At 32.2% G+C, this 24,833-nt stretch overlaps 1 protein-coding gene across 1 annotated transcript in view; it reads right to left on the reverse strand.

The window, feature by feature from the left end:
• Window positions 1–14,893: 14,893 nt before the first annotated feature.
• Window positions 14,894–24,833, reverse strand: part of LOC132752620 (uncharacterized) — a 40,598-nt gene continuing 30,658 nt past the window's right edge. Inside the window, exons 37-47 of the mRNA XM_060742963.1 lie at window positions 22,749–22,870; window positions 22,095–22,270; window positions 21,463–21,544; window positions 20,715–20,829; window positions 20,233–20,379; window positions 19,416–19,544; window positions 18,468–18,596; window positions 18,047–18,175; window positions 17,279–17,464; window positions 16,218–16,384; window positions 14,894–15,809 (exon numbers count right to left, since the gene is read on the reverse strand). Of these exons, the coding sequence (XP_060598946.1) occupies window positions 15,612–15,809; window positions 16,218–16,384; window positions 17,279–17,464; window positions 18,047–18,175; window positions 18,468–18,596; window positions 19,416–19,544; window positions 20,233–20,379; window positions 20,715–20,829; window positions 21,463–21,544; window positions 22,095–22,270; window positions 22,749–22,870 (1,580 nt within the window). The 3' untranslated portion in view covers window positions 14,894–15,611. The remainder of the gene's footprint in view (window positions 15,810–16,217; window positions 16,385–17,278; window positions 17,465–18,046; window positions 18,176–18,467; window positions 18,597–19,415; window positions 19,545–20,232; window positions 20,380–20,714; window positions 20,830–21,462; window positions 21,545–22,094; window positions 22,271–22,748; window positions 22,871–24,833) is intronic.

The raw sequence follows: 24,833 nt of genomic DNA on the forward strand, positions 1-24,833 counted from the left end.
TAAAACCATTCCCAATGACACTGATAATTGCAAATACAATGGTTAACCGTTGCCAGAGAAAAAATCCAACTTTAAAACGTAGTCCCTCTAAAAAAGCTAAAAGCACGTCCCAATTGAAACGAGTATAAAATACCAGGACAGAACTTGTCAGATTAGTGGTGTTTGCTTCTCGATCAACATCTGCATAGAACCCTTCATCATCAGCAAGAAAATTTTCAATCGTTGTGTTACTCAGGTTCATCGTTGTTTCTTCTAGACAGCTGTGCACCAGTCAATATGTCCAATAGAAAACTCGTTTAACCTATAGATAAGAATAACTATAGAAATGTTAATTTGGCACCTGAAAGTTGATACATACCTGTGTTATTGTATTAAGCAGTGTCCATTTTATCACGGTTTCTCGTAAGATATATGACTAGTAAAAATATAAGACTACTTGATGCATTAATGTTCCAGTTTTATACCAGAAGTTTTCCCGCGCAATACTATCCTTTATGGCATATCGATAAAACGGATCTGGTCTTGAGTAGAAAAAGGATTGCCTCCTCGCGACATGATTAGGCTTTGTCTACATCTGTTTTTTACGGAATGCCGTTATAATGAAAGTAACACTTATATCACATGTCGATATAACAGAAAACCATTTTGGTATAAATGTATCAAGTATTCATATAATTTCAAGAGATACCGTAATAAAGTGGACAAAACTACATCTGTACATACAATAACACAGGTACGTATCAACTTGCAGGTACCCAATTAACTTTGTCTCGTCAAAACCAGTTCAGCATGTCATAAAGGAAAGTATTGAAAAGAAAAAAAACTGTGGTATCAAAGAAAGCTTTCTTTGTTAAATAGCAAAACATTAAAAAATAATGATTGTTTTAAACAGAGAAGACTGCACTATTCAAGAAGTCTATTAACAATATGTATATTTTGAATAAAGAAAACTTGAGGATATATATTTTATACAAGGAAAGATTTGTTTGTAAAAAAAGTATATCAACTGTGAAGAAATGACAAAAAAGGGTATTTAGAATTGCGATTTTATGCAAAATCGTATATTGCAATATTTCCATCTTATCGGACTTTTCAGCATATTTTGACACAACATGGTAATATCTGTGGATGTTTATTGTATTTTATCATGCAACTGCTATGGTAACTGCCCGATAACACTTGCCTGATAATTATTTTTGATATCAGGTCAGTAACCTGATATCAAAAATAAGCCCCGCCCATTTTAACGGACTTTTTTCAATTGCTTATAATATAAGCATTTTCATCAGCATGTGAATCTACAATGTCATTGCATACCCTTACAAGTCTTAAATAAAGGTGCAATATTTATTTATTTATTATTTCGATTTCAATTACGAATAAATTAGATAGCGAATAGTACTAAATGAAGTGACGTCATAATTTATATTGCAAATGACATCATCGATGTTCACGTCATACTATACATGTAATCATAACAAACAGGCTCGACGATTTTTATTGAGATCTTGTAAATGTTTACTTTATTTCGCCGGATTATTATTCAATAAGTGAACAAAGTGTTTCGTTTAAAAAATAAGACGCATGTTTGTGTAGCTTGTGTTTGATTGCCGATTTGACTTTTCTTTGATTGAAATTATCGTGAACTTTTGAATTTGACAATTCAAGACAAAATTGCAGTAAAGTTTAGTTTATGTGATTCTAAGTGGATTTTTGGATCGATGTTTAAATTAAAGGTAAGAATTTTATCGTATTAGACCTACAATCTGTTGTATCTTTTACCGAGTTGAAAGAAAAAATGGCCGCCAATAACAAATTCTAAGTTTCAGGGGCGGAGGAATTTTTTTCAAGAATTATTTCTTTGAACAAAAATCCCCCATTTTTAACGAAATTCGCTATTTAAAAGTAGATTATTCTTTTATTTTGACAGTTGTTATGTGTTACATGATAAATAGAAAAACATGCTACTGTCTTTTGATATCAATTTTATCAGGCTCGGCTGATATGGGCAGAAAGGGCTCGGCAAGCCTCGCCCTTTCTAGCCCATATCAGCCTCGCCTGATAAAATTGATATCAAAAGACAGTAGCATGTTATTCTCTATAAATTTGGTTGCATTTTAGAACTTTCTGATGGACTTCCTTAAAACACTTAAACACAAATATGAATCTGGAAATTTAGCCCCGTGTCCTTTAAAAAGTAAATTAAATTTGGCTTTACAAACAATCTGTCAAAACTTCTCCATTTTAACGCTCTCTTTAAAATTTTTTCGGTTTGAAAAAAAACGTAGTTATAAAAGTTCAATGTTGCAAAATTCTTAGGCCTAATGTGAATTGTTTGAATGTTACATTGAATTGTTATGATTTTGATTTAAATGTTAGAATTTCTACATGTTTCTGTCCTGTAAGCAAAGTATCTCTTATTTGAAACCTAACAGATTTCGAAATAACTCTTTTACCAAATTATAAAAACACGGTTATTTTAAAATTCCTTTTAGATTTGTTTTTATTTTAATTCAAACAATGCAATGCGTTGAAATAGAAACCCCAACAATTTTTTTCAAATAAATAATAAATTGTTGCCACCTGTTTTGCAAAGCACATACAAAGAACCAGTTATATTATACATGTACCAGCTATACATCACATTGCAATCAATTGCCAAACAATACCGACTAAAACTCAGCAACTCAAAAATTCTAATTAATTTTATTTAACGTGACCAGAAGAGATTACATTTAACGAAGTATTTATAATCCGTATTAAATGTATTAACGTTTCTTTTGCTAAATTTGCACTACTTTGAATCTGTTACATTTCATTCAAGGAGGTACAAACCATGAGCTACACACAGCCAAACTGCACGGATGTGTATCCTGGCCATGCGAATCACGTTCAGTTCAAGAAGGCTTAAGATGTTATTAAGAAGAATATGAAATAAATGGATATATGAATAACTGTAAAACTAAACATCAGCAAACAAAAAACAAACAAAAACATAGACACAAACGGAAACATAAAGAGGTAGAGGAGGTAGAACGATCATCGGTCCACATTCTTAGCATAAACTCAAACATAATTAAAAGTTTTTCTGGTCTACAATGGGCACAATTTTCATAATTATTTCAAATATTCATAAAAACAATAGTCAATAGAAATGTATCGTTAGAATATTCTTAGGAAATATTTCTTGAAAAAAAATGTTGATAAAATTCTAAGATATTAGATATTGATATTTGAATTTTGAATATGGTTTCCTTTTTATTTTAGAATATTTTATTATCGTAAAATTTAACGTGGTGTGCTGACTGTTATGTCTGATATTAAATTATTTACAATTTTACTTTAATTCAACTTCAATGATAATTTTAAATAAGCTTTACTTAAAACATTAAAAATTGCCATGAAACAACCAACAACTTACTTGAATGTTTATTTCAGGAAACAGCACAACCATGTAAAACGGTGCCCTTTTTTTCAATTCTAACGTCTTTCTTGTTTTCGGTTTTTCAAATCAATGACAAAGGTATCCAAAGCTATATGCTTTTTATACATTAACTGATAGATTTAATTGCCTTTGCGACATCATGTGATTGTTTTGATCATTTGTATTACAACATAATGTATTAGAAATCAAAGGCATACATCACAAAGAGATAATACAATTGATCTTGGAATTTCCATAGATTTCTTTATCCAATTGAAGTGTGCACAATTTTTCATTGCTGCTCGGGCATTCTTATTTTAAACAAAACATTATTAAGTCGTCAATCTATATAGTACAAAAAATAATATTTTTTTTTAAATATTATTGAAGTTCAAAGAAAACAGACATATTGATACTTTGATGTTTTACTAGCATGGTAAATTCCATAAATATAAGCAATTTACGTAAAATATATATCAGGATTAAATTTAAATCTTCAAATAAAGTGATTTCATTGATTCTTTATTGAACATATTATCAAACGAACAAATACAAATTTGAATGTATTTTAAATTGATTTTGAAATACATTATTTTGTTTCATCTCGACGATAATTCAAAATCAAACGACTGCTGTTTGGCACATTATACCTTAAAACAGTAAATATTTTCTTCTTTGTAAGAAACAATTATATTAAAGTGTATAAAGCTGTATATCTAATACAAAAAAATATTATTTGGATTTTAAAAAGGAATACTGCAAATGTATAATGATAAATAATGCTTGTATGAATTAAATATGGTAATAATTGCCTTAAAGCGAGTGGCGCATGCACACAATCATTGCTAAACGGATAAAAAACTTCTTAAAAACACAGACACTTGGGGTGTGGAGCTTAAAACACCTTTAAAATCCAAATAAAATGTATATTTTTCAATCCCAGCACATGTGCCGATCATTTATATATAAAAAAACTTAATATAAGCCGTTTTGAAAAAAATCATATTTCAACGTCTATTATAATATACAAGATAAAAATGTTCGCCGGAAAAAATCCGCACACCTACCGTCAACATCACCATGTATTTTATTCCATTTCCAATATTTTCACATAATCCTTTGGTCCATCGACACAGAAGATATAATTTTTCAAGCTGATGGTCAATTTTAAACTTCAACGGTAATATAAACAACGCAACAGCCGAAATAAACATCACGATTATCGCCTTTTTACTCCATTTACAAAATCTTACGATAAATTCAAACGTGGCCCCAGCTTTGCCATGTATACATACGTCTCGCTTTAAAATATGGGAACCAACATATTACCGAATGGTTCCAATCTTCAAAGCGCAGCCCACTTTCCACACGGCAAAGCTCGGCCACGTTTGAATTTAAAAGCAACAGAAACGGAAAACTGTTCTGCGATAAATCCTTTTTTTTTCAGAAAACACAATAAATGACAACAATGTAATAGCAGTTTGGATGTTAAATTGGCCTTTAAATCTCCTGAAATATAAACAATAATTAAGGTAGCATGGTTGTAAAAGTATTTGCCTCTAAACCTAGGTATCGTAAGTTAAAAGAAATCGACTGCATTTCCTGAATAGTTCTGCTAGAATCCTAAAGAATAATGTTTCGCTTGTAACTAATAATTCAGAAACATCCAGTGTTTCATAATGCATGATGCATGACATGTTTTGAAAATAATCCTTTCGTAAGATTTCCTATACTATTTTTTATTGACACTCTGACTAGAACACAAATATAACTAGTTTGCACAAGCAGAAGACATTTGTTTAATTGAATATTAATGAAATTATCAGAAAAAATGATATCGTGTGATTACAAAAAGATACCAAACCAGAAAAGCATCGATGCCAAGCATCAAAGGCAACGCAAAAATATATTTGATCAAGACTTGCACTTAAATACTTAAGATGTGTGTTTAATATCAGTACTATTACATGTGACCTGGAGGCTAGGGCCCTGTTTAAGTGAAAACGTGTCCCTTGTTGTGTTCTCGTCTACGGTTAGTATGTTCCCCCTTGTCCCTGTTTTTTATTTTTACTTTATTTAACCCCTCCCCCTTCCCTGGGTCTCCTGTCCCCTTTCCTTTAGCCATTTGGCTTTATGGGCCTATTTTACAATCATCTATTTTTTTCTTTGAGTTCCTTATCGGTTACTATGATTTAAGTGATAAACCTGCCCATGCTCTCTACTTTGTGCCCTGTCCTGTTTTTGTTTGGGGTCCTCCTGGGCTCCTTGCCACTGGCTCTTGTTGCTTGATCGTGTAGGGGTTGCATTCATTAAACGCCGCCATTCCTTGTTGATCTTGTTTATGATATTTGAACCCAAAAGAATAGACCCTGTCTTGCTAAAATGCAAAGACAATCTATAGTCAATTTACCAATCACTAAAAGTCTTATGCCAAAAGAGACAATTTCTTCAGATTTATTTTACCAGATACAAGGATACATTAGTCATCAGCATATAATTAAAGCTTATTACTTCGGGTTGTAGACATGTCATTGACATGTATTAGACATAAAAGAGGACCTAAAATGAACCCTTTGCAGACACCATAGGTACTCGGAGGAGTAGAATGAGTACCAGCCACATCCAATTAACTTGAACCAATTGTGAGAAAGTCATTATCTTTTGCAGATGCTTGAAGTTTCGTGTGCAGTATAGTGTGATAAACTGTATCATATGCCTTTTGTAGATCTAAAACTATCATGTAAACAATACTGCTTTTGTCCATTTCACATTTTATACAATCAGTTAAATTCATCAAACACGTGACAGTTGAAAAACCACTTATAAGTCCTTACTGAAACTGCCTGACCATGACTCCAACCCATATCTGTCCGAAGACCAACTGACCCATCCGGCCGGCTACATATTATCTCTTTAATAATGAACAGTTCTAAACCATAACATATTTCCCCACTATATTGATATCTGTCCGCGAATTACTGATGTTTACAGAGCATAGTGTATGGAACTCTGGGTTATATGCGGTCGCAGGATGAGAAAAATTTGCGGCTTGACTAGAACTCAAATCTATGACCCATAGAATAATGTACCCCGGCTGTAGTGATTGAGCTATCTGGCAGCTTACATATTTTTCTCACCTACAAAGTGAACAGTTCTTAACCTTGGCATATTCTTTTAGATATCTTAATTAACATGTAGATTATTTCTTAATTATACAAATAAGAAAAAGAAAAATTTATATACTCATAGTCTTAATTAAAATAACAATTTATATTTTGTATAATAATGTTTACTAAAATATGCTTAGAAAAATTATTTGTTGTGCCTTTATTTATATCAGGTCAATTTAAGAAAAAACATAACAGCTTACTTACTAACTTATAAATGTTCAATATCTATTTCGTTGTACAGATAAAAAAACTAACATTTTTCCAAAATAAGAAATTCTATGGAAACAGATTTGTGCCATGTTATATTTTACATCAGGGGACACCGGGCGAAAACATAAAAATACGACAAACGAACCCTTTTATGATATATTTATGTTTTTATGTGGGACCGGTTACTCTTTGTACTTTGTCGATTTTCATGTGGCACAAATCACCAGCTATAAAATTTAGTAGACAAATTTATTCAAGTGCAAGTAACAATCTACTTTATGTGAAAAGTCTGCAGTCGGGTTGACTCTTCTCGAGACCTTGAGGTTGGGACCGGTGTCCCCCTATTTCAAAAAAATAAGATAGGAGCTGTCCTTTTCAAACTATGCACATGTTAGAAAAAAATAAAATAACAATTCAGAATATGATATTTTTGAGACTTTATATATTATATTGCTTGATCCAAGTTTAAGGACATTTTCTTTCCTTAAAGGACCAGTACTGACCTACTATCACAATAAGTGTAGAATATATATCTATATTGCCATGCAACTGTCCGGTAAAATTGCACCATGGACCATGGCATTACTAGTAATGGAAACCTATTTAACCTCAATTATGGATAGGTCATTATGTAACCTGCCAAATCTCATAAGTTCAGAAAATAAACCACAACATCAAGGCTAAGTCACTCTTTACAATATTCCTTTAACACTATTATAGATAATATTATTAGCCAGCTAACAATGGGTATAAACCTATAGCCTATAAATAAATCAATACTAAGTCTTGTATTATAATTTATAAATTTTAATACAAGTCTCATCCCTTTATTTAATAATAATGTCATAACTGTAACTTTTAAATACAGAAATATTATAAGTCTCATCATATTCATATTCTAAGATATACATGTATGCACATAACATTAATAATTCCTAGTTTCTATTGAATAATTATGAAATCCTTATAACATTGGTACTAGGATGGAATTCAAAATCTAGCAGAAAGAAAACTATAATGTATTGTATAAAGGTAAAAGAAATCTCAAAAATCTATATCATATGATAAAGATTGAGTTGTGTCCAAGCATTAAATGAATAAAATTATCTCTTTCAGTAACACATACTGTCCCATTAGACTTTACTATCACTTTGTTTCCAGATTTTTTTACTTATTTAACAACTAACTGCATATATATTAAGTGTTTAAAATTGATAACTTCAGGATGTCAATATATGGCAATAAGCACCTATATGCATAACTTTAATTTTATACCTTTCATTGTTACCAAAGTTTATTCTATTAACAATTTCAATACAAACAAATAGAAAATAATAATAAGTTTCACATAGTAAACAGAAGATTCCTGTAGCAGAATTCCTGTATATGTATATATATATATATAGGTATATGTACTAACTGAACAAACTAGAAAAATCCAGTCTAAGGTACATAAAGCCAGTCAAAAAAAAATTTATCAATATTCACTCCTCAGGGCCTTTATAGTCATGCTTTTTATGAACTTACAACTGGTACATTTTCTCATGATTCTATTTATTAAAAAAATGTAATAAGTTATTTTATAGCCTGTGAAGCACACTGACAATAACTATAAGTTTTATAATTATACAACGAAAATAGTATGTAATACTTGTACCTAAGACTGACAGAAAAGAACATATAATTTAGTAAACATGGGTGACTTCCACCTTAAAATAGAGAAAACCTCAAACCCTAAAGAACACCCTCAACAGCAAAATTATAAGATATTGCAGGCTCAGTTTTAAAAGAAGTATTCATAAAAGTAAGAAAGCCATGTGACAGCAGTAGCATTACATTGCAGAAAACCGGATAGCTTTCTATTTCCGGATATTGGTACACTTTGTAAAAACAACCATTCTGTGCAATAGATAAACGTTATATTGATATTTACAAATGATTTATCATATGTTAATACCCTCAAAATGTAAATACCGTACAAAGTTTACATGTATAAAATGTTAAATGTTTAACAATTTGTATGTGTAATTAAGGGAGGAGATAAGTCTATAATTTATATAGGCATAGTTCTTAACATCAACCGACTCCGTGCAAATGAATAATGGTGAAGTTCAACAAGAATGGCACCGTCTAATGGTTTAATAAATTGATGTTTTTATCGATCAAATGATCATGTTTTACGCGTACATTTAAAGTAAGAAATGAGCTTCAAATTTTTACCTACTGTCATGCAATGTCGAACTGCTTATCAAATATTAAAGAATGACGTTTTATAACAAGAAGTAAGACAAAAACGATACTAGAAATTTCACCAATGCATTATTCTAGTAACATACGGAAAGTGCAGACTCGGTTTCATTTAGTTTGTTTAAGAAACACAAGGGAAACCAATCATTCAATCGCACCTTATAGGTTTACATTTGTGGATCATCATATTAATAATACAATGACCTTGAAGCAGCAAACAGATGTAGCAACATCGAGTCAAAGTACGGGATAACTACAAAAGTTCATAATCATTGTAGGTAATAACTTTATTTATACTTGTTGAATTATTGACGTAAATTGTTCTGAAACATGTTATTCACAATAAAATATTTTTAGGATAAATAAACACAGTAGTTTTGTTTCGTCACTCCAATAACATTATGAAAGCATTATTCTCTTATATAATATTTGTTCTGTCACATAAATCTTAAACAGTCAATTTAGAAAGTGGTTGACTTTGGCTGATCATGCCTTTACATTAAAAAAAGGAAAGGAAATAAGATTGTTGCAGTAAAAGGCACGTCTCACTGATGACATGGTTGTATTATACAAATCTTGAATGATAGAAGGCATTAAAGGAATAGTTAAATCAGTAACGAATGATAAGACCTATCGTAAGTATGAATAAACTGCTTTTCAAATGACAAATAACTTAATAATGGATGATATTTTAACATAAATATTTAAATAAAAGCAATATTTCAACAAACCTATAATACACGCTCTATTATAGTAGGATTTTAAAGTTCGATGTTCAATTGTAGTGCGCATGTCGCTATGTGTTCAAAACAATCATACTATTTTTCTACTATAGAATTATTTCGTGCATTTAACAATGGGTAGAAACACTATGCTCATACAACATATATTGTTATTACTAATTTTCAATTTCTCACGTTGGACCGTAATGCAGGAGTTTTTATTTGAAGTTGTAACGTTTACTTAGGGTAAGCATATCATTATGGATATATACCTCCAGATGAGGAAAATCATCATTGAGAATGTACAAAAGTAAAAGTACTCACAATTCAAAAACAAATAAACATGTTGTATGCAACAAAATACTGATTTTGCAGTATTTATCTCCACATTTCTACTACGTGATTAACCAGGATGAGGTAATGATCTATTGTTTGTAGTCTTCGTAGAAATGACGTTTTGCAATTTATAAATTACTTTCTTTGTTCATATAATAATATTTTATTTATTTATTCATTTTAAAAGCATTTATTAAAAAAGGCATGAATCTGGAGGCGTGCAGCTTAACATTTTAAAGGTTTACAAACAAGAAGGAAATGTGCTTGCGGTAAACTTTAAACGCTTTCTTTTTTATGCTAGAATTTGTTAAGTCAAAGCTATGAGGATATAAGGATGTCACACTTTTAATTCGGATTTGTTGTTTATATTGTGACTTTAAATTATTACTTTAATTGCGTTATTATAATTTTACGACTTAATTCAATTTATATCCACGGCTTTAATGAAGTTTTGATGATTTCATTCCGGGAAGAAACAAATCATCTGAAATCAGCGCTCTGAGCAACTTTGTAATGATACAAAACGGTTTTGGAGTCGTCTTAACGATTGGATGAAATATTAAATAATGATCTTAAAACTGAAAGTGATTAAATTTTATTTTGTCGCTCGCAGCTTTAATTAAATCCAAACGTTTGAAAACGAAGTAGTTTCTGATATATTTCCAATTCGTTAAATGGTAAATGTTATTTTTGCAATTACCAGTGCCTTTGAATAAATAAATTTCAAAGCAATCATTTTTATACTCATATCTATATATAAAACTTTACGATGACACTTCTTTGAAACTAAAATATTCGCTTGAAAATCATTTGGGACATTACGCATAATTTAAATCCCATATAAATACCCTTACACTGATTATTCAAAGTCTGAAGAAACCTGTAGTCAGAAAGGAATGTCATTGTTTTGATCGCTCATGTTGTTTTGAGAAAATAGAGAAAATACGAGTCCCTAAAGAAAGTCCAAACCGGCAAAATTGAAAATGTTGCAGGCTCGGTTGGATTGAGCCTGCTCACAGACGGTACTGTAAAGACAATTTCTGACTTTATTTGTATTTTCTTCGCATTTCAATTTCCCTTATTCATATTGTACCGCTTGTTTTGTCTTTTTATCTTTATATCAATTCTCTTGTTTTGTTTTCAAATTGTTGTTTATTTGAGTTGTTGTTTTTTTATGTATTTTTAAGAATTTGTTAGGTTTTCTATTTCAAGTCTGGAGATTGGTTAACGGCTTACAGGAATAAGAGCACACCAAATAGAAACAATGAAGCTCGAAATATAATATTCATACATTATTTCAACCAAATTATTTATTCTGCTGGATATTAACTGATTGTTTTGCATTCATGTGTAATTTTGCACTAACCATTCCCGTTTACAAACGAACTTCTATTAAACCAAGGCTGCAACATTTTCATTTTGTCCGTTTTGTTTGTTTGTTGTAGTTTTTTTGTCGTTTTTGTTGTTGTTGTTGTTGTTTTCTTTTTCTCTTTGTGTTTGGTGTTTTCTATGTAGGAATTCCTTTTATTATTCTATTTACAATTAAAATACTAAGCATATCGTGAACAATAAATACATACAAGGAATAATTTCAAATATATTCTGTGTGATTTATTATTTATTTATATGTTAAGTAATTGTGAGATAATTGAACCGTTTTCACTACTATACAAGTAAGTAGTGTTCATCTACAATATGACACATCGTTTCGACTGACGTCATTGGTTTCGAATTTATTGTGAAGACGATCGATGTTCCCCACTGCATAGCTTTGTGATATGAAAACAATGATCCAATGTCCCTATGTTCCTGATGGGATCTGAAGCCTTAGCGATGCGGGGAAAATGCTTGAAACCAACGACATTAACCTCTGAATAATGATCAGTTTCTAAAATGATATGTTACGCATCTATTTGATTGATGTTTTTGACGTGAATGAACAGTTTTCGGATTTATATGGTCATAAATTATGTTTTGACTGTTTTCTGTTTCTCTTTTGTAGATTTAATTTATTGTAGTACCATTTGGAAAAATAACTTAACCATATGGAGTTACTTTTGTTAAGTTCTAATCTACAAAAGCAAAGGACACCTCACAGCCCTCGGTTTCATTATTTACATTTTGTTCAATGCTGTGATTAGGGAAACTCGATGAAACTGCTATACATTGAGAAAAATATCTGATTGTCTACGCTTTAGTTTCTGCTTTTAATATTCTGTAGGAAATATGAAATGAATAAATAATAAATCCTGTCAGATTTTTTTCTGGAAAAGAAGCTGATACCGTCGTTAATTTCTCAATTTCCTTCATTTAAAACAATCATAGCATAAAGAAAGAAGCAGACACAAAACTATTGCGTTTATTATGCATAAATGTCCGCATGAACGACTTTATGGTCAGTAAAGATGATAAATATCGTTGGTAATTGCTGGCAAATGAAAAACTAGTATACCATTAATTCTTAACGTTATAGCATGACTCAATAGTTTTTGTATTGAATGTTCGGATATGAACATTTTTCATACATTTTGTATACAAACCTGTCTATATTTTTATTATTATTTGATTAAAACTATATAATTCTAGTTTGCCAAGGGGGATATGGTATTGCTATAATATGTGTTATTAAATTGTATTTGATCATACTGTTTTATACGATTAAAGCAATAAAATTTGGTCTGTTACGAATCACTAGAGTGCAATATAAACAAAATCAGTAAGTGAAAATTGCAGATTTCGAATGATACTGGTAATGTTTAATGCCCTTACGAGCAAGTCCTCTTACATTACATTGAATTATTGTTTGGAAATAGGTTAGAGTTAAATCGTAAATCAATACATACACAGTGTGTTAACTTGGGTGCAGGAATTAGTTACCCTCCACTTACTGTCTTTTTACAGCGAGCTCGTTGATTGGCTCATTGGCTCATTTTTTCTGGGGTTTACTAATTGTGACACAAGGGAAACAGATAAAGATAGATAGATCATATTCAGATGCTCGTGCATTGGTTACCTTTTTCTAGGGTTAAATATTGTAACGACAGGGAACGTGTTTTTTTTTATTTTTGCCCATAATACAAACGAGTAAGAACATCAAACTACTCGCAAATCTGATTGTAGCGCCGTTATATGTCGCAACGAAGTGAAATGTTGCACTTGTACTATATGTGTCATTATTTTGCCACAATCAGATTACAGTTTTACAAATTTCATTGATGCAACACGTATGCAAAATATAAACCCAGTCTGTCTTCTTTTTGAGAATGGTATAGCCGTCCGAAGTGAAAATGCTGCCGTTGTAAGAATTGTATCTTTATCCACAATTTGAGGCTTTAAACTAGTAGATACAATATATTACTACAAGTTGTAACTAAATAGGAATTTCCACTCATAATTAGAAGAAATAAACTTAATAACAACAACTTTGTTATTCTTTATAAGAAGTGTTAGAACCCTTATTAGGAAAATTAAAACATTATTAGGAGTTGAGAAATAAAATCTTAATTCGGAGGAGCTTTAAAAAAACTAAATATAATATATAATCCTTATTTGAACTAAGTACTCTAAACAAAGAACAAATAAGAATTTTATTTCTCCAAATAAGTTTTTAAAGCTTCCATCTTTTAATTAGGATATGCAAATTCCTAATTAATTTTTAGACATTAACACGTCACACTAACACAGTAAGGTCATACGGCGATTTTTCAGAATATCTCCGTGTACTAACGGTAATTGAGTAGAACAACCGACGTTCCGTAAACTAGCTCGATAGCTTCCTGACCGCCTCCGTGGTCGAGGGGTTAGAGTCGACTACTTCTAATCCAGTTACCTCTCTGGCATGGGTCCGATCCCCGGGCGATGCTCTAGTAGTTTAGCGCGTAGGAGGTAGTCTAGTACTGGTTTAACTCTCCAGGAACGATGATTAGGAAACTACCCGCCTATTTGACTGAAAAAGGCGTAAAATGAAACAAACAAACAAACGATAACTTCCTCATATGAAATAATCCCATGACCTTGGCGGGATTCTAACCCACAGCGGCGAGGGACAAGAATATGCAAAAATTCGCAAAGTCATAATAATGTTTAAAACATAAGCATTTTTATGCACAAAACTTGTAGCGTAGTTGCATTCCATACTTTAATCAATGTTTTTTAAATTTTAATTGTAAACTAAATACATTTTAAGTGTATTGGATTATCACAGAAATTATGCAATGCTCTAAATATTTAATAAGTATATGATAGCAAACCATGAAAGACGTATATGTTGATAGTGAAATGTTCTTGGATAATATGTTAGTAATTCATCATATAAATATCATGTAGAACTAGATTAACATCTTTTTTGTTTAAGAAATATTTTGTAAGAATATCAAAGTGATGCGGCAAGGGAAAATAGCGATCGTGCGACTTTTAATGTTACCATTGCGACATTAAGCGGCAAAAGATTATGTGACATTTAGCGGCAATGGTGAGAAGTTAAGTGGCAAGTTTGGATCTGGATCTGGATGGTACGTTGCAGGGCCATTCTGCATATAAGCAACGGGAGAGACGAGTTAGTCAAAATGGAATACGGCTGATCTGAACAACAGATCGCAACACTATCACTCAATTGATTCCAATTGACAATTGTTTGTCGGTGAAATGATTAGTTATAACTTAGAGTTTTACGCTGCACAGTTTTAAAGCATTTGGAGTGATTTATTATTTGGTTTCTGTGGAACTTTTCTCAGAAGTCGTAGCTTTACAAATCAAAGAACAAACATTCATTTAGCAGATTTTGGCATTTTATTGAGCAATGAGTCGAGTACTATATCCATAACTATAAACATAATGTTTGAATGTGAGTATTATATATGCACCACAGAATTTTTAAAACAAACGACTTAATATTTCATGATAAAAAAGAAATAATGTCATTATATACAAAAATATACGGTGGCACAATGGTGACATTTGTGCGTTTTATTAATCTCGTGCGCACGAGTTATTACATGCACACGACATAATTATCGTTCTCACGACTAAGTAAGTCGTGTGCACGTAGTAACTCGTGGCTATGACATAAAATCTCGTGGGCACGAGATCAATAAAAACGCACAAATGTGCCACCGTACAAATATCACTATGAATTGTCATTTGAATTCCATATGTGATATACACAGAAACATAAACCCCCATCTACCAAAATATTATTACAAGACGTAAATTTCATATAGTAGCAAATTAAATTGTGTAGTCCCTTTAAATTTCTAATTTTGTGCTATTGAATAAACGCATAAATACTAAAAGTATATTAATAACTTACTTATTCTGTCAAAGAAAATAAATATGTTAGTACTTCAATTGTAGATACTTTTGACACTAATATTGGTGATCTTTTATTAACATAATAATATTGATATACGAGAATCAATTTTTATGTAAGTTTGGAAAACGTAACTGAACCACTTAAAGCCTAAATTCATCACATCCATCTTATCGTAAATTAATTATCATTAATTAGGCTTTACTGTCCTTGAAAAATCCGTCATCTTCATCGTCAGAATCTACCATCGCTGATGCAACGCCGCTCGTGGCGTCTGACGTCACACTTTTGCTGTCCAGTTCAGTTTCATTGAAGCTAGCTTCATGGACGGGATTTACAAATCCCACATTTGTTACCCCACTATTTTCAGCAGAAGCTGTAGCTATGTCTAACTGAAAACATGATGAATAGTAAGTTAACAATAGCCAACTACAAAAGTTTGAAAGAACCAAGCGAGATGATGTTTGGCGATACATAAACGAACTACTTCAACATTTTAGTAAGGTGACTGTTGGCTAAAAAGTAGCTTTTTTCTAAGGTTAAGTGGACACAACAATATAATAAAGGTTTAAAGTATCAAAATATTCAGTACTGCTCAGTGTATATGATTATGCAAATCAAAAAGTTGGTTCCGGCAAAGAAATCCAAGATTGCGTCCAAGATGGCTGCCGCTTCTAATTGGATTGACCTATATCCTAATATCAGTATGTTGTGTAAATGTGTACGTGTATATGTAATGTTAGTAAGTTCTCTTTAAAATACATTGAAAATAGTTATTTTGATATAAATTATACATTTACTTCTTCGCCTCTAAATTTAACAACCCCTTCGGTCCCTCCAAAACGTCCTGCAGAACATCTCCGCGTGAGTAAAACGGCCATTACAGTAACAAAGACGAGAAGGAGGAGAAAGCCGACGATGAAACCAACAAATTGTGAAACTGTAAACTGTACACCTGCTGTTGATACTGTGTCAATAGAATAATAAATAAAATTAAAAGACCTTCTCAAGGTATATTATAAGATGTACAGCATCAATTCAATGTAAATTTGCATCATATTGTAATTTATATGATTATGATAGATTATTTCTTAAAAATATGCAATGTAGTACCATATAAAGTGTTTATTTATAGCATAGTTCTTAATAAAATTTACTTTATGCTGGTTTTTAAGATAATGCACAGATTTCTATATGACCCTAATGTGTCTAATTAAAATTATCACATCAGTGGATTACAATAAAAAAATCACCCACAAAGTATTTGTTATCAAAAAAAGCACATTTCAATGTTTGTTTTTAAAATGTATTGTTATTCAAACAAAATGTCGAAGTATGGATCTACAATTCATGTTGTTATAAAAACAATTATTGACGTCTCACGCTTTTTAAAAAAAAAATATTTAGGAAAATAATAAAGCATGAACAAGAAGGATATTTCAGATAATTATGCACGTTGGCTTATCCTAAATCAGTAAAAGATAACATGTCTTTATCAGTATTTATATTTAGGGATCATGGTAAACTAACCAAATTGAATCAAAGTGCTTGCATTTTTACTTAAAGCTCTTAATATTTGTCTTTTTACGGTTAGAACAGCAAAGCTAAATATCCAAGAATTTTCAATTTCCCAATACTTCAAAAGGGCAACTTAAAGAGGTCATGCTCGGTCAATCAATAATCATTGATTCGAGAATGACTTACAATATTTCTTTCCATATAGCACCAATGTGAATGAAAGTTATTATTAACGTTATATTGTATAAGAAAGTACCACCAATACTGTTTGATATGATTGTAAAAAAGATGAAAGCTGTTTATACAAAAGGTAGAGTTATTATTAATCTGCTTCCTTTCTTACCTGTGTTTGTTTGAGGCTGAGATTCTGGTTGCTGCTGGTTTCCGGTAATTAACGAGGTATTACAATACTGACCTGTATAACCGGAAGTACATATACAAGTACCAGCAAACGTGTCACATGACCCGTCATTCCAACAATCCGGACAAATTCCCGCGCAATCAACGCCGTAGAAACCATCCGGACATGCTTAAATGAACAAAAGAAGTTTCTGTTGTTAAAAGTACATGTGCTTTAACACAATAACAGGATTGGTCCATTTTTCATAGAATTTCGTTAAGATGAGAAAATAACAGATAAGTAGGTTAACAATCTTGATAAACGACCTTGACTCATTGAAGTCACAACGTTTTCAAAACGTATGGTAGATGAAAATTTCTTGCAAGTATTACATTTATTACATTATAACGAAGCTAGTGGGAGCAGTTGCGAGCATGCTTTTCTATAAATGTAACCAGTCCACTAGGCATTATTCCTAAATCTATTAATCTAACGGGGCTAGGTGGCTTGTTAACTAAATGTGTTTCTTAACCAGTCATTGGTTACCGACCTTGTCTACTTATCTGAAACAAAGAGCATAGAACTTGATTTGAGACCTCTTATGTCTCGGGATTACTTGTACCTTCAAATGAAAGCCAAAATAACAACAACAAAAAAGCCACTTCAAAGCTTATATTACTTATTCAGTTATCTGCTATGAATCTATTGAAACCGAACCTACTTTGATAGCAGGTTAAGAAACATGTTGTGAAGAAATAAGTTTAGTTGTACCTTTATCACAGAACTGTCCGGACCAGCCTGGCTGACACCGACACGACCCTGTAACAGGATCGCACTTTGAGTTGTGTTTACAGCCACACACTTGAGCACACTGGAATCCGAAGTAGCCTGTGTTACACCCTAGATATAAAAGATAACTAAGATAATATGGCATTATTCTTTAAAATTGTACTGTAACGAAAACGAAACAAAAAAAATGTATATAAATTTATTAAGATTATCACTGTGTCTGTTTTTCCCTCCGTATGTCGTATTTTAATGAGAAACAAATTATAAATGATTACACGATTTTTATTTATTTTACCCTTTTCAAACAGTAATAATATACTTCAGTTTTCTTAAAACTCTGAAAAAAAAAGAAAGCACGTGCATAAGTTATATCATTTTGAATTATGTAAATATAATAACTTGCCTTTCTCACAGTGGTGACCTATTTTCCCGGGAGGACACCTGCACGTGCCGTCTCTATGGTCACAATGTTCCCCATTACACGAGCAAGCATTGGCACAATTCTTTCCCCAGAAAATATCTTGAGCGCATTCTACCAACAAAAAAAATAATATAAAGGACAGTATATTTGAACTATTGCATCGTTAATTTCCGTTGAAATACGTCAAATTCCGTTTAATCACGTTTTTTTTCCTACATAATGTGATTTAGATTTAGCATCCGTCCACTATTTTCGAATCTTCATGATTTTATAATCAGATAATATAATAAAATACAACCATAGTATGGATACGCCTATGCCTTCTCCGTAAAACTAACATGTTTAAAAATATTGAATTCTGCTTAAAACGGTGCAAGGGGGCGTCGACGGTAGTCATTTCCCACTACCGCCCAAGACTAAGGCTAAATTAAAACGACTGTTACAGTTTTCATGTTTTCCCGCTAGAGGCGTTTTCGATTCATGAATTCTTCTTTCTCTATTTTAATTCGGAATAAAGTATAAATAAAAAAAATTTATCAAACGTTACATATTTTCATTTAGCTACTGTGTCAGAAATGTAGTTTACCAAGGAGACAAAATTAGACATCTCCATAAGACATCCAAACATTCCACTGTTTTGTCACTCTACGGACAAACAGTGGGCGGAATGGTAGTGTTGGTAGTTTACACTCCGGATCATGGCAGTAAGCCACGTGTAGTTTAACAGAGCACAGTTCAGCCACCGCATCGATCCTTGGAAGAGTGTCAAGCATTTTACCAATACGTTCGCGAGGAACTGATAACCTCTGTACTTGCAATAGCAGAGGTAGGCCATAGGAAGGATTACCTGCATCGTCAGGGACCCAAGGATAACTCTACATACCTTTCTAACTAGTTTGGGCATAAAAATATGTTTAATCAAACACTTACGTGTTTCACATCTATCTCCCTTAAAGCCAGCAATACAATCACACTGTCCATTAAACGGATTACATGAGCCACGCCCATTACATTCACATGCTTGAGTACATCCTTTACCCCAAAATCCGGGACCACAAACTGAAATAAGAACACATAGAAAGGTTATTTTATACTGATCAATTGACTGAAGAATTTGGGTCATTTGGGATATATAATGTACCCGACAGACATTGGTGAAAAATGCTTGCAAAGTCATATTAGCAATGTTAAGGTTATGTTTCAACGGGGAAAAGAATATTTATTATAATCACATAATTTATATTCTTTTATGAAACATATTGTATGCTTGCCGTATATGTAAAGAACAAACTTAACAGACAAACTTGTGTGCATAAATGTTCCTATAAGATGGAATATTTTCATGTAAGAGGTAAAAGTTCTTCATAGCTTCGAAAATTTCATTCTTTTTTTCGATTGTCTAACTGCAATAAACATTTTTTTAATTAATTCTTTCTCAACAGCGTAATATACTTCTGGACTCTTTCTTAAAAGTATGTATAGTTTTCTTTTCATTCACCGAAGTGACTCTATAATTCTATACTTTTGCAATTTTACAACAGTTTTTCGCTGCCTTCGCAACAATATCATAATTATATTTGCAAGCAGCTATCAAAATATACGTCTAGTATTTCCTTTTGTAGAAGTAAGTAAAATAATTATTTCAAAATGTGACTTCCACCATATTTTCGCATCAATTACTTTTTCAATATTTTTTTCAGTACTATAAAACATTCTCAAATTATTACAATTCACACATTGTGCTTACCTTCTTCACAGTATTGCCCTGTATAGCCCGACTTGCACAGGCAGCTACCGTCTATAGGGCTACATGAGCTACCATAAGGATCACATGAGCATCTGTTTGTGCAGTTTTGTCCGTAAAATCCAACGGGACAACTATGTCGGCATTTAACTGTATCAGATTTATATAATATGTTATACAGTATGACAACAAAAACATATATAAACTGTTCAAATAAGCCCATTTGTAAGAAAACAAATGTTTCTTTAAAAAAAACCAAATGTTTCTTTCAAAAGCATCATCAAATAAGGAAACGTATTCGACTTGAAAGAGATAAAAATAAAATGAAGTATTAAAACTGCATGAGAACAAAAGACACACAACAACAACTAAAATATATGAATAAATGTAAAAAGAAAACTTAGTTACATTTCATTTTGATGATGATTATCATTTTAACACTGATAATCAAATATTGTATTGCATTCTTTGCTTATAACTATTACCTCCGGTAAAACCTGGTTTACAAATACAAAGTCCTTCCTTAGGAGAACATCCACTTCCATGAGGACCACAGTCGCAAGTCTTTTGACAGTTTAAACCATACTGGCCGGATGGACACTAGTAATTATGTAATATAAGATTCAAGAGCATTTATTCGTTAAGATTCGTTACTTTGGAACAGTTACAAAATTCGTGTCTTTACATGACAAAATTCGTGATTTTCCATAGAAAAGTGTTTAAAAGACAGGAGTCCATTTCTATTTTCCATGTGGAAGCTTATTTAATTTTTATAAGGTAAAGAATGTGGTGTAAAATACCAAATCTAGGAATGCTTTTTATGTCTGTATTCCTAAAATAAGACGTAATTTGCATACATGAAAAAACACACATCCTTTTCCTATTATAAGACAATTAACATTAAAAGCGAAAATAGAAAAAGCTATACACACACAATTCTCGACTGTGGATGTTTCAATTTGTTCATTGTTCAAAGCTGGATATTGTCTATTGTATCCAGCAACGTGTAGTATAGATTGAACACTATGTCTATTTTATATGAACTTGGAGATTATACGTTCCATTCGATCAAAAACAGAGGGGAGGGGGTAATTGTCAATACGCTATATCAAACGTTGTATACTAAAATAGTTCAAATACCTGAGATATGTTTGTAAATTTGTAAAAACGTACATTTGTTGATACGAACTGGAAAATGAAAAATTTAAATCAGAAATAAGTTGAAATACTTACTGTAGTTTGACATTTATTCCCAGTAAAGCCAACGTCACAAACACATGCTCCAGCTATATGATCACAAATTCCATTCTGACAACTACAAAACAAGACATTTGAGCCGCGTCACAACAAAACCAACATAGCGCGTTTGCGACCAGCATGGATCCAGACCAGTCTGCGCATCCGCGCAGTCTGATCAGGATCCATGCTGTTCGCTGACAAACCGTATAACAAGTAGAGAAACTGATAGCGAACAGCATGGATCCTGATCAGACTGCGCGGATGCGCAGGCTGATCTGGATCCATGCTGGTCGAAAACCCATTATGTTGGTTTTGTCATGACAAGGCTCATTTAGATTATTCACACTTACCACGCTAAATACCTTCAAAAACAAACCTGTTCATTTGCCAATCTGGGCAGATTTTAAATAGCGGTGAATTTTTAAATAAAGTGGATTGATATCATTCACAAATATGGATACGAGTATAGTACAACATTGCATGAAAATGAAGTTTTTAGGCGTTTTTTCATTCCTTGAATCACCATATGCATCGCAAAAGTAAATTCAGTGCTTGCGACTAATATTTTTTGTCATGCATTTAAAATAATGAAATAATAATAATTGAAATATTTATAAGAAAACTACCTGCACGTTTTTGAGCAATTTAATCCAAATGTTCCATCAGGACATGGTCTTTCACATTTCGAACCCGTGTAACCAGGTCTGCACATGCAAACACCCGTCCCAACATCGCATGCAGGCAGTGACTGTGGACCACAATCTGGGCAGGCAAACTTGCATCCAGGCCCAAAAGAGTTATTCTGAAAGAAAGAGAACGCAATAATCATGATAATATTAATTACATGGAATCATAACAACAAAAAATGTTGTAAAAAACATTTTCTGCTATTTTTATAAAAATTCGCATAGAATTTAAATGAAATTGATATGAATGCTTTAACAAATTTTGTTACAAACATCTATCTAAGGATGGTTCATGATACAGTTTTTTTTTGTATACATGTACATGCAATTTAACGGATAGTTAGAAATATGTCTTCATATATTTTGTAATAAAATCAATTCTCCTTAATTTTACTTTTTACCCTTAGCTTTCTGATACCGAAAGGGAGAGAGCTAAGGGTTAAATGGAACTTGAAAATTAAATATGATTATATCTAATTCTAATGGACCTTTTCTGTTATGGCAAGCAATGCCATTTCAAGTCTTATTCATTCTTAAGTCATTATAAAACTCTGTACGTGTTAATTAAAGACATTAAAAGAGTGTCGCCCGAACCTTGCATGGGATATCACACTTGGCACCGCTGTATCCGCTGTAACAATAACAACTTCCGGTCGACTGATTACAACTCCCGTGCATGCAGTTGCACGTGGATCCACAATTTAGACCATACGTACCTTGTCAAAATTCAAGCAAAACTCATTTACATTGTATTAAGGCAAAATAATTTGATTTCAATTCTTAAAGAATCATTCTGTTCACCAACTTCTATAACAATAGTTGTATCGGAAAAACCTGCTGCAAATTACAGTATATTGCGAAACTTATAATTAACATTCATGGTTGATTTAAAAAAAACTAGAAATGTGTCCATAGGACACGGGTGCCCCCACACTCCACCGATTTGTCAATCTTATGTCTCTAGGTAAAAAAAATTTTGGATACATGTGCCCAAGTTGAAAACTAAAAATCTTTTATTAAGTAAAGGGAAAATACTACCAATACTGAATAAATCCACAAATCAAAGCACAGAAGGCGCTGAATTTGTTTGGGTCTCAGAATGTCAGAAAGGTTGTGAGATTATAAAACAATTTGTTTTTGTATAGTGCCACCAATGCTTTCCAGCGTTTTAATTGTAGTAGGCTATAAGACTAATTGCAACACTGATATTCAATCCAATGTTTATTTGACTTAAACAATTTGAAAAAAATGAGTTGCCTTAACTGGGATTTGAACTCGAGACCTCTCGCTTCCTAAGCGAGCGCGAAAACCCCTCGGCTACGGTGAATTTATATGTTAACGACCTGAAGAAAACCATATTATTCTAAGTTAGGGTTTGTAGCGACGCTAACTGTTGTTTAACACTTGTGTAAATAATCATGGCGCTTACTATAAGCATGTATATCTATAAAGAATAAAACAATATTAGAAATCTTCGACCATTCGGGAATTATTTTGCTTGAAAATTAATCCGCCTGTCATGTAACCATATTTACGCAGTGATCTCCCCTAATTTTTTCGGCCTAAGTGTTACATATAAAGGGCAGTAACCGCTTCAAAAAAGCGGACTACTTTCGCTACCATTATTTGTTTGGTCTGACGACCCAAACAAATAAAAACCACAAGGTGCATACGTACACATGCTGACCATTATTCTTGTAAACTTTAAGGCCTACAGGTCCTAAAATTTTTGAGTTACGTGCAACACAAGTTAAATATTGTCAAGTTTTACTAAGTCAAGGGCAATAACTCTAGAAATATCCACACAAAAATACCCAGGTACACAACTACACATGCTGAGCAACATTCCTGTAAGGTTTCATGACTCTAGGTCAAAAACTTTTTTAGTTACGTGCCACACAAGTTAAAAATTGGAAATTTTTACTAATTCAAGGGCAATAACTCTAAAAATACTAAATATATCCACATGAAAATACCCAGGTGCACAACTACACATGCTGATCAACATTCCAGTAAGGTTTCATGACTCTAGGTCAAATATTATTTGAGTTACGTGCGACACAAGTTGAAAATTGCAAATTTTTACTAATTCAAGGGCAATAACTCTAAAAATACTAAATATATCCACATGAAAATACCCAGGTGCACAACTACACATGCTGATCAACATTCCAGTAAGGTTTCATGACTCTAGGTCAAATATTTTTTGAGTTACGTGCGACACAAGTTGAAAATTGCAAATTTTTACTAAGTCAAGGGCAATAACTCTAAAAATACTAAATATATCCATATGAAAATACCCAGGTGCACAACTTCACATGCTGATCAACATTTCTGTAAGGTTTCATGACTCTAGGTCAATTACTTTCTGAGCTACGTGCGACACAAAAAGGGAACGGACGGACAGACGGACGGACAAGGGTAAATCTAAATCCCCCCGCCCCCTATAGTGGGGCCACAAAAAAAACATTGACACTCAAATCATGACATCCTTAGCTGACGTCATTTCGTTGACATTAATTGTTTATATTAAAACATACTTGTATCGGAACAATCTGGTGTAAATTACAGTTTAATGCAAAACTTGTATTTAATATTCATGGAATATTTTTAAAAATAAACAAATAAAACATTGACGCTTATATTATGACGTATCTCTATGACTTCATTTTGTAGACA

Source organism: Ruditapes philippinarum, unplaced genomic scaffold (assembly GCF_026571515.1).
Source record: "Ruditapes philippinarum isolate M1 unplaced genomic scaffold, ASM2657151v2 ctg4406_1_1_1_1, whole genome shotgun sequence".
Classification (NCBI taxonomy): Eukaryota; Metazoa; Mollusca; class Bivalvia; order Venerida; family Veneridae; genus Ruditapes; species Ruditapes philippinarum.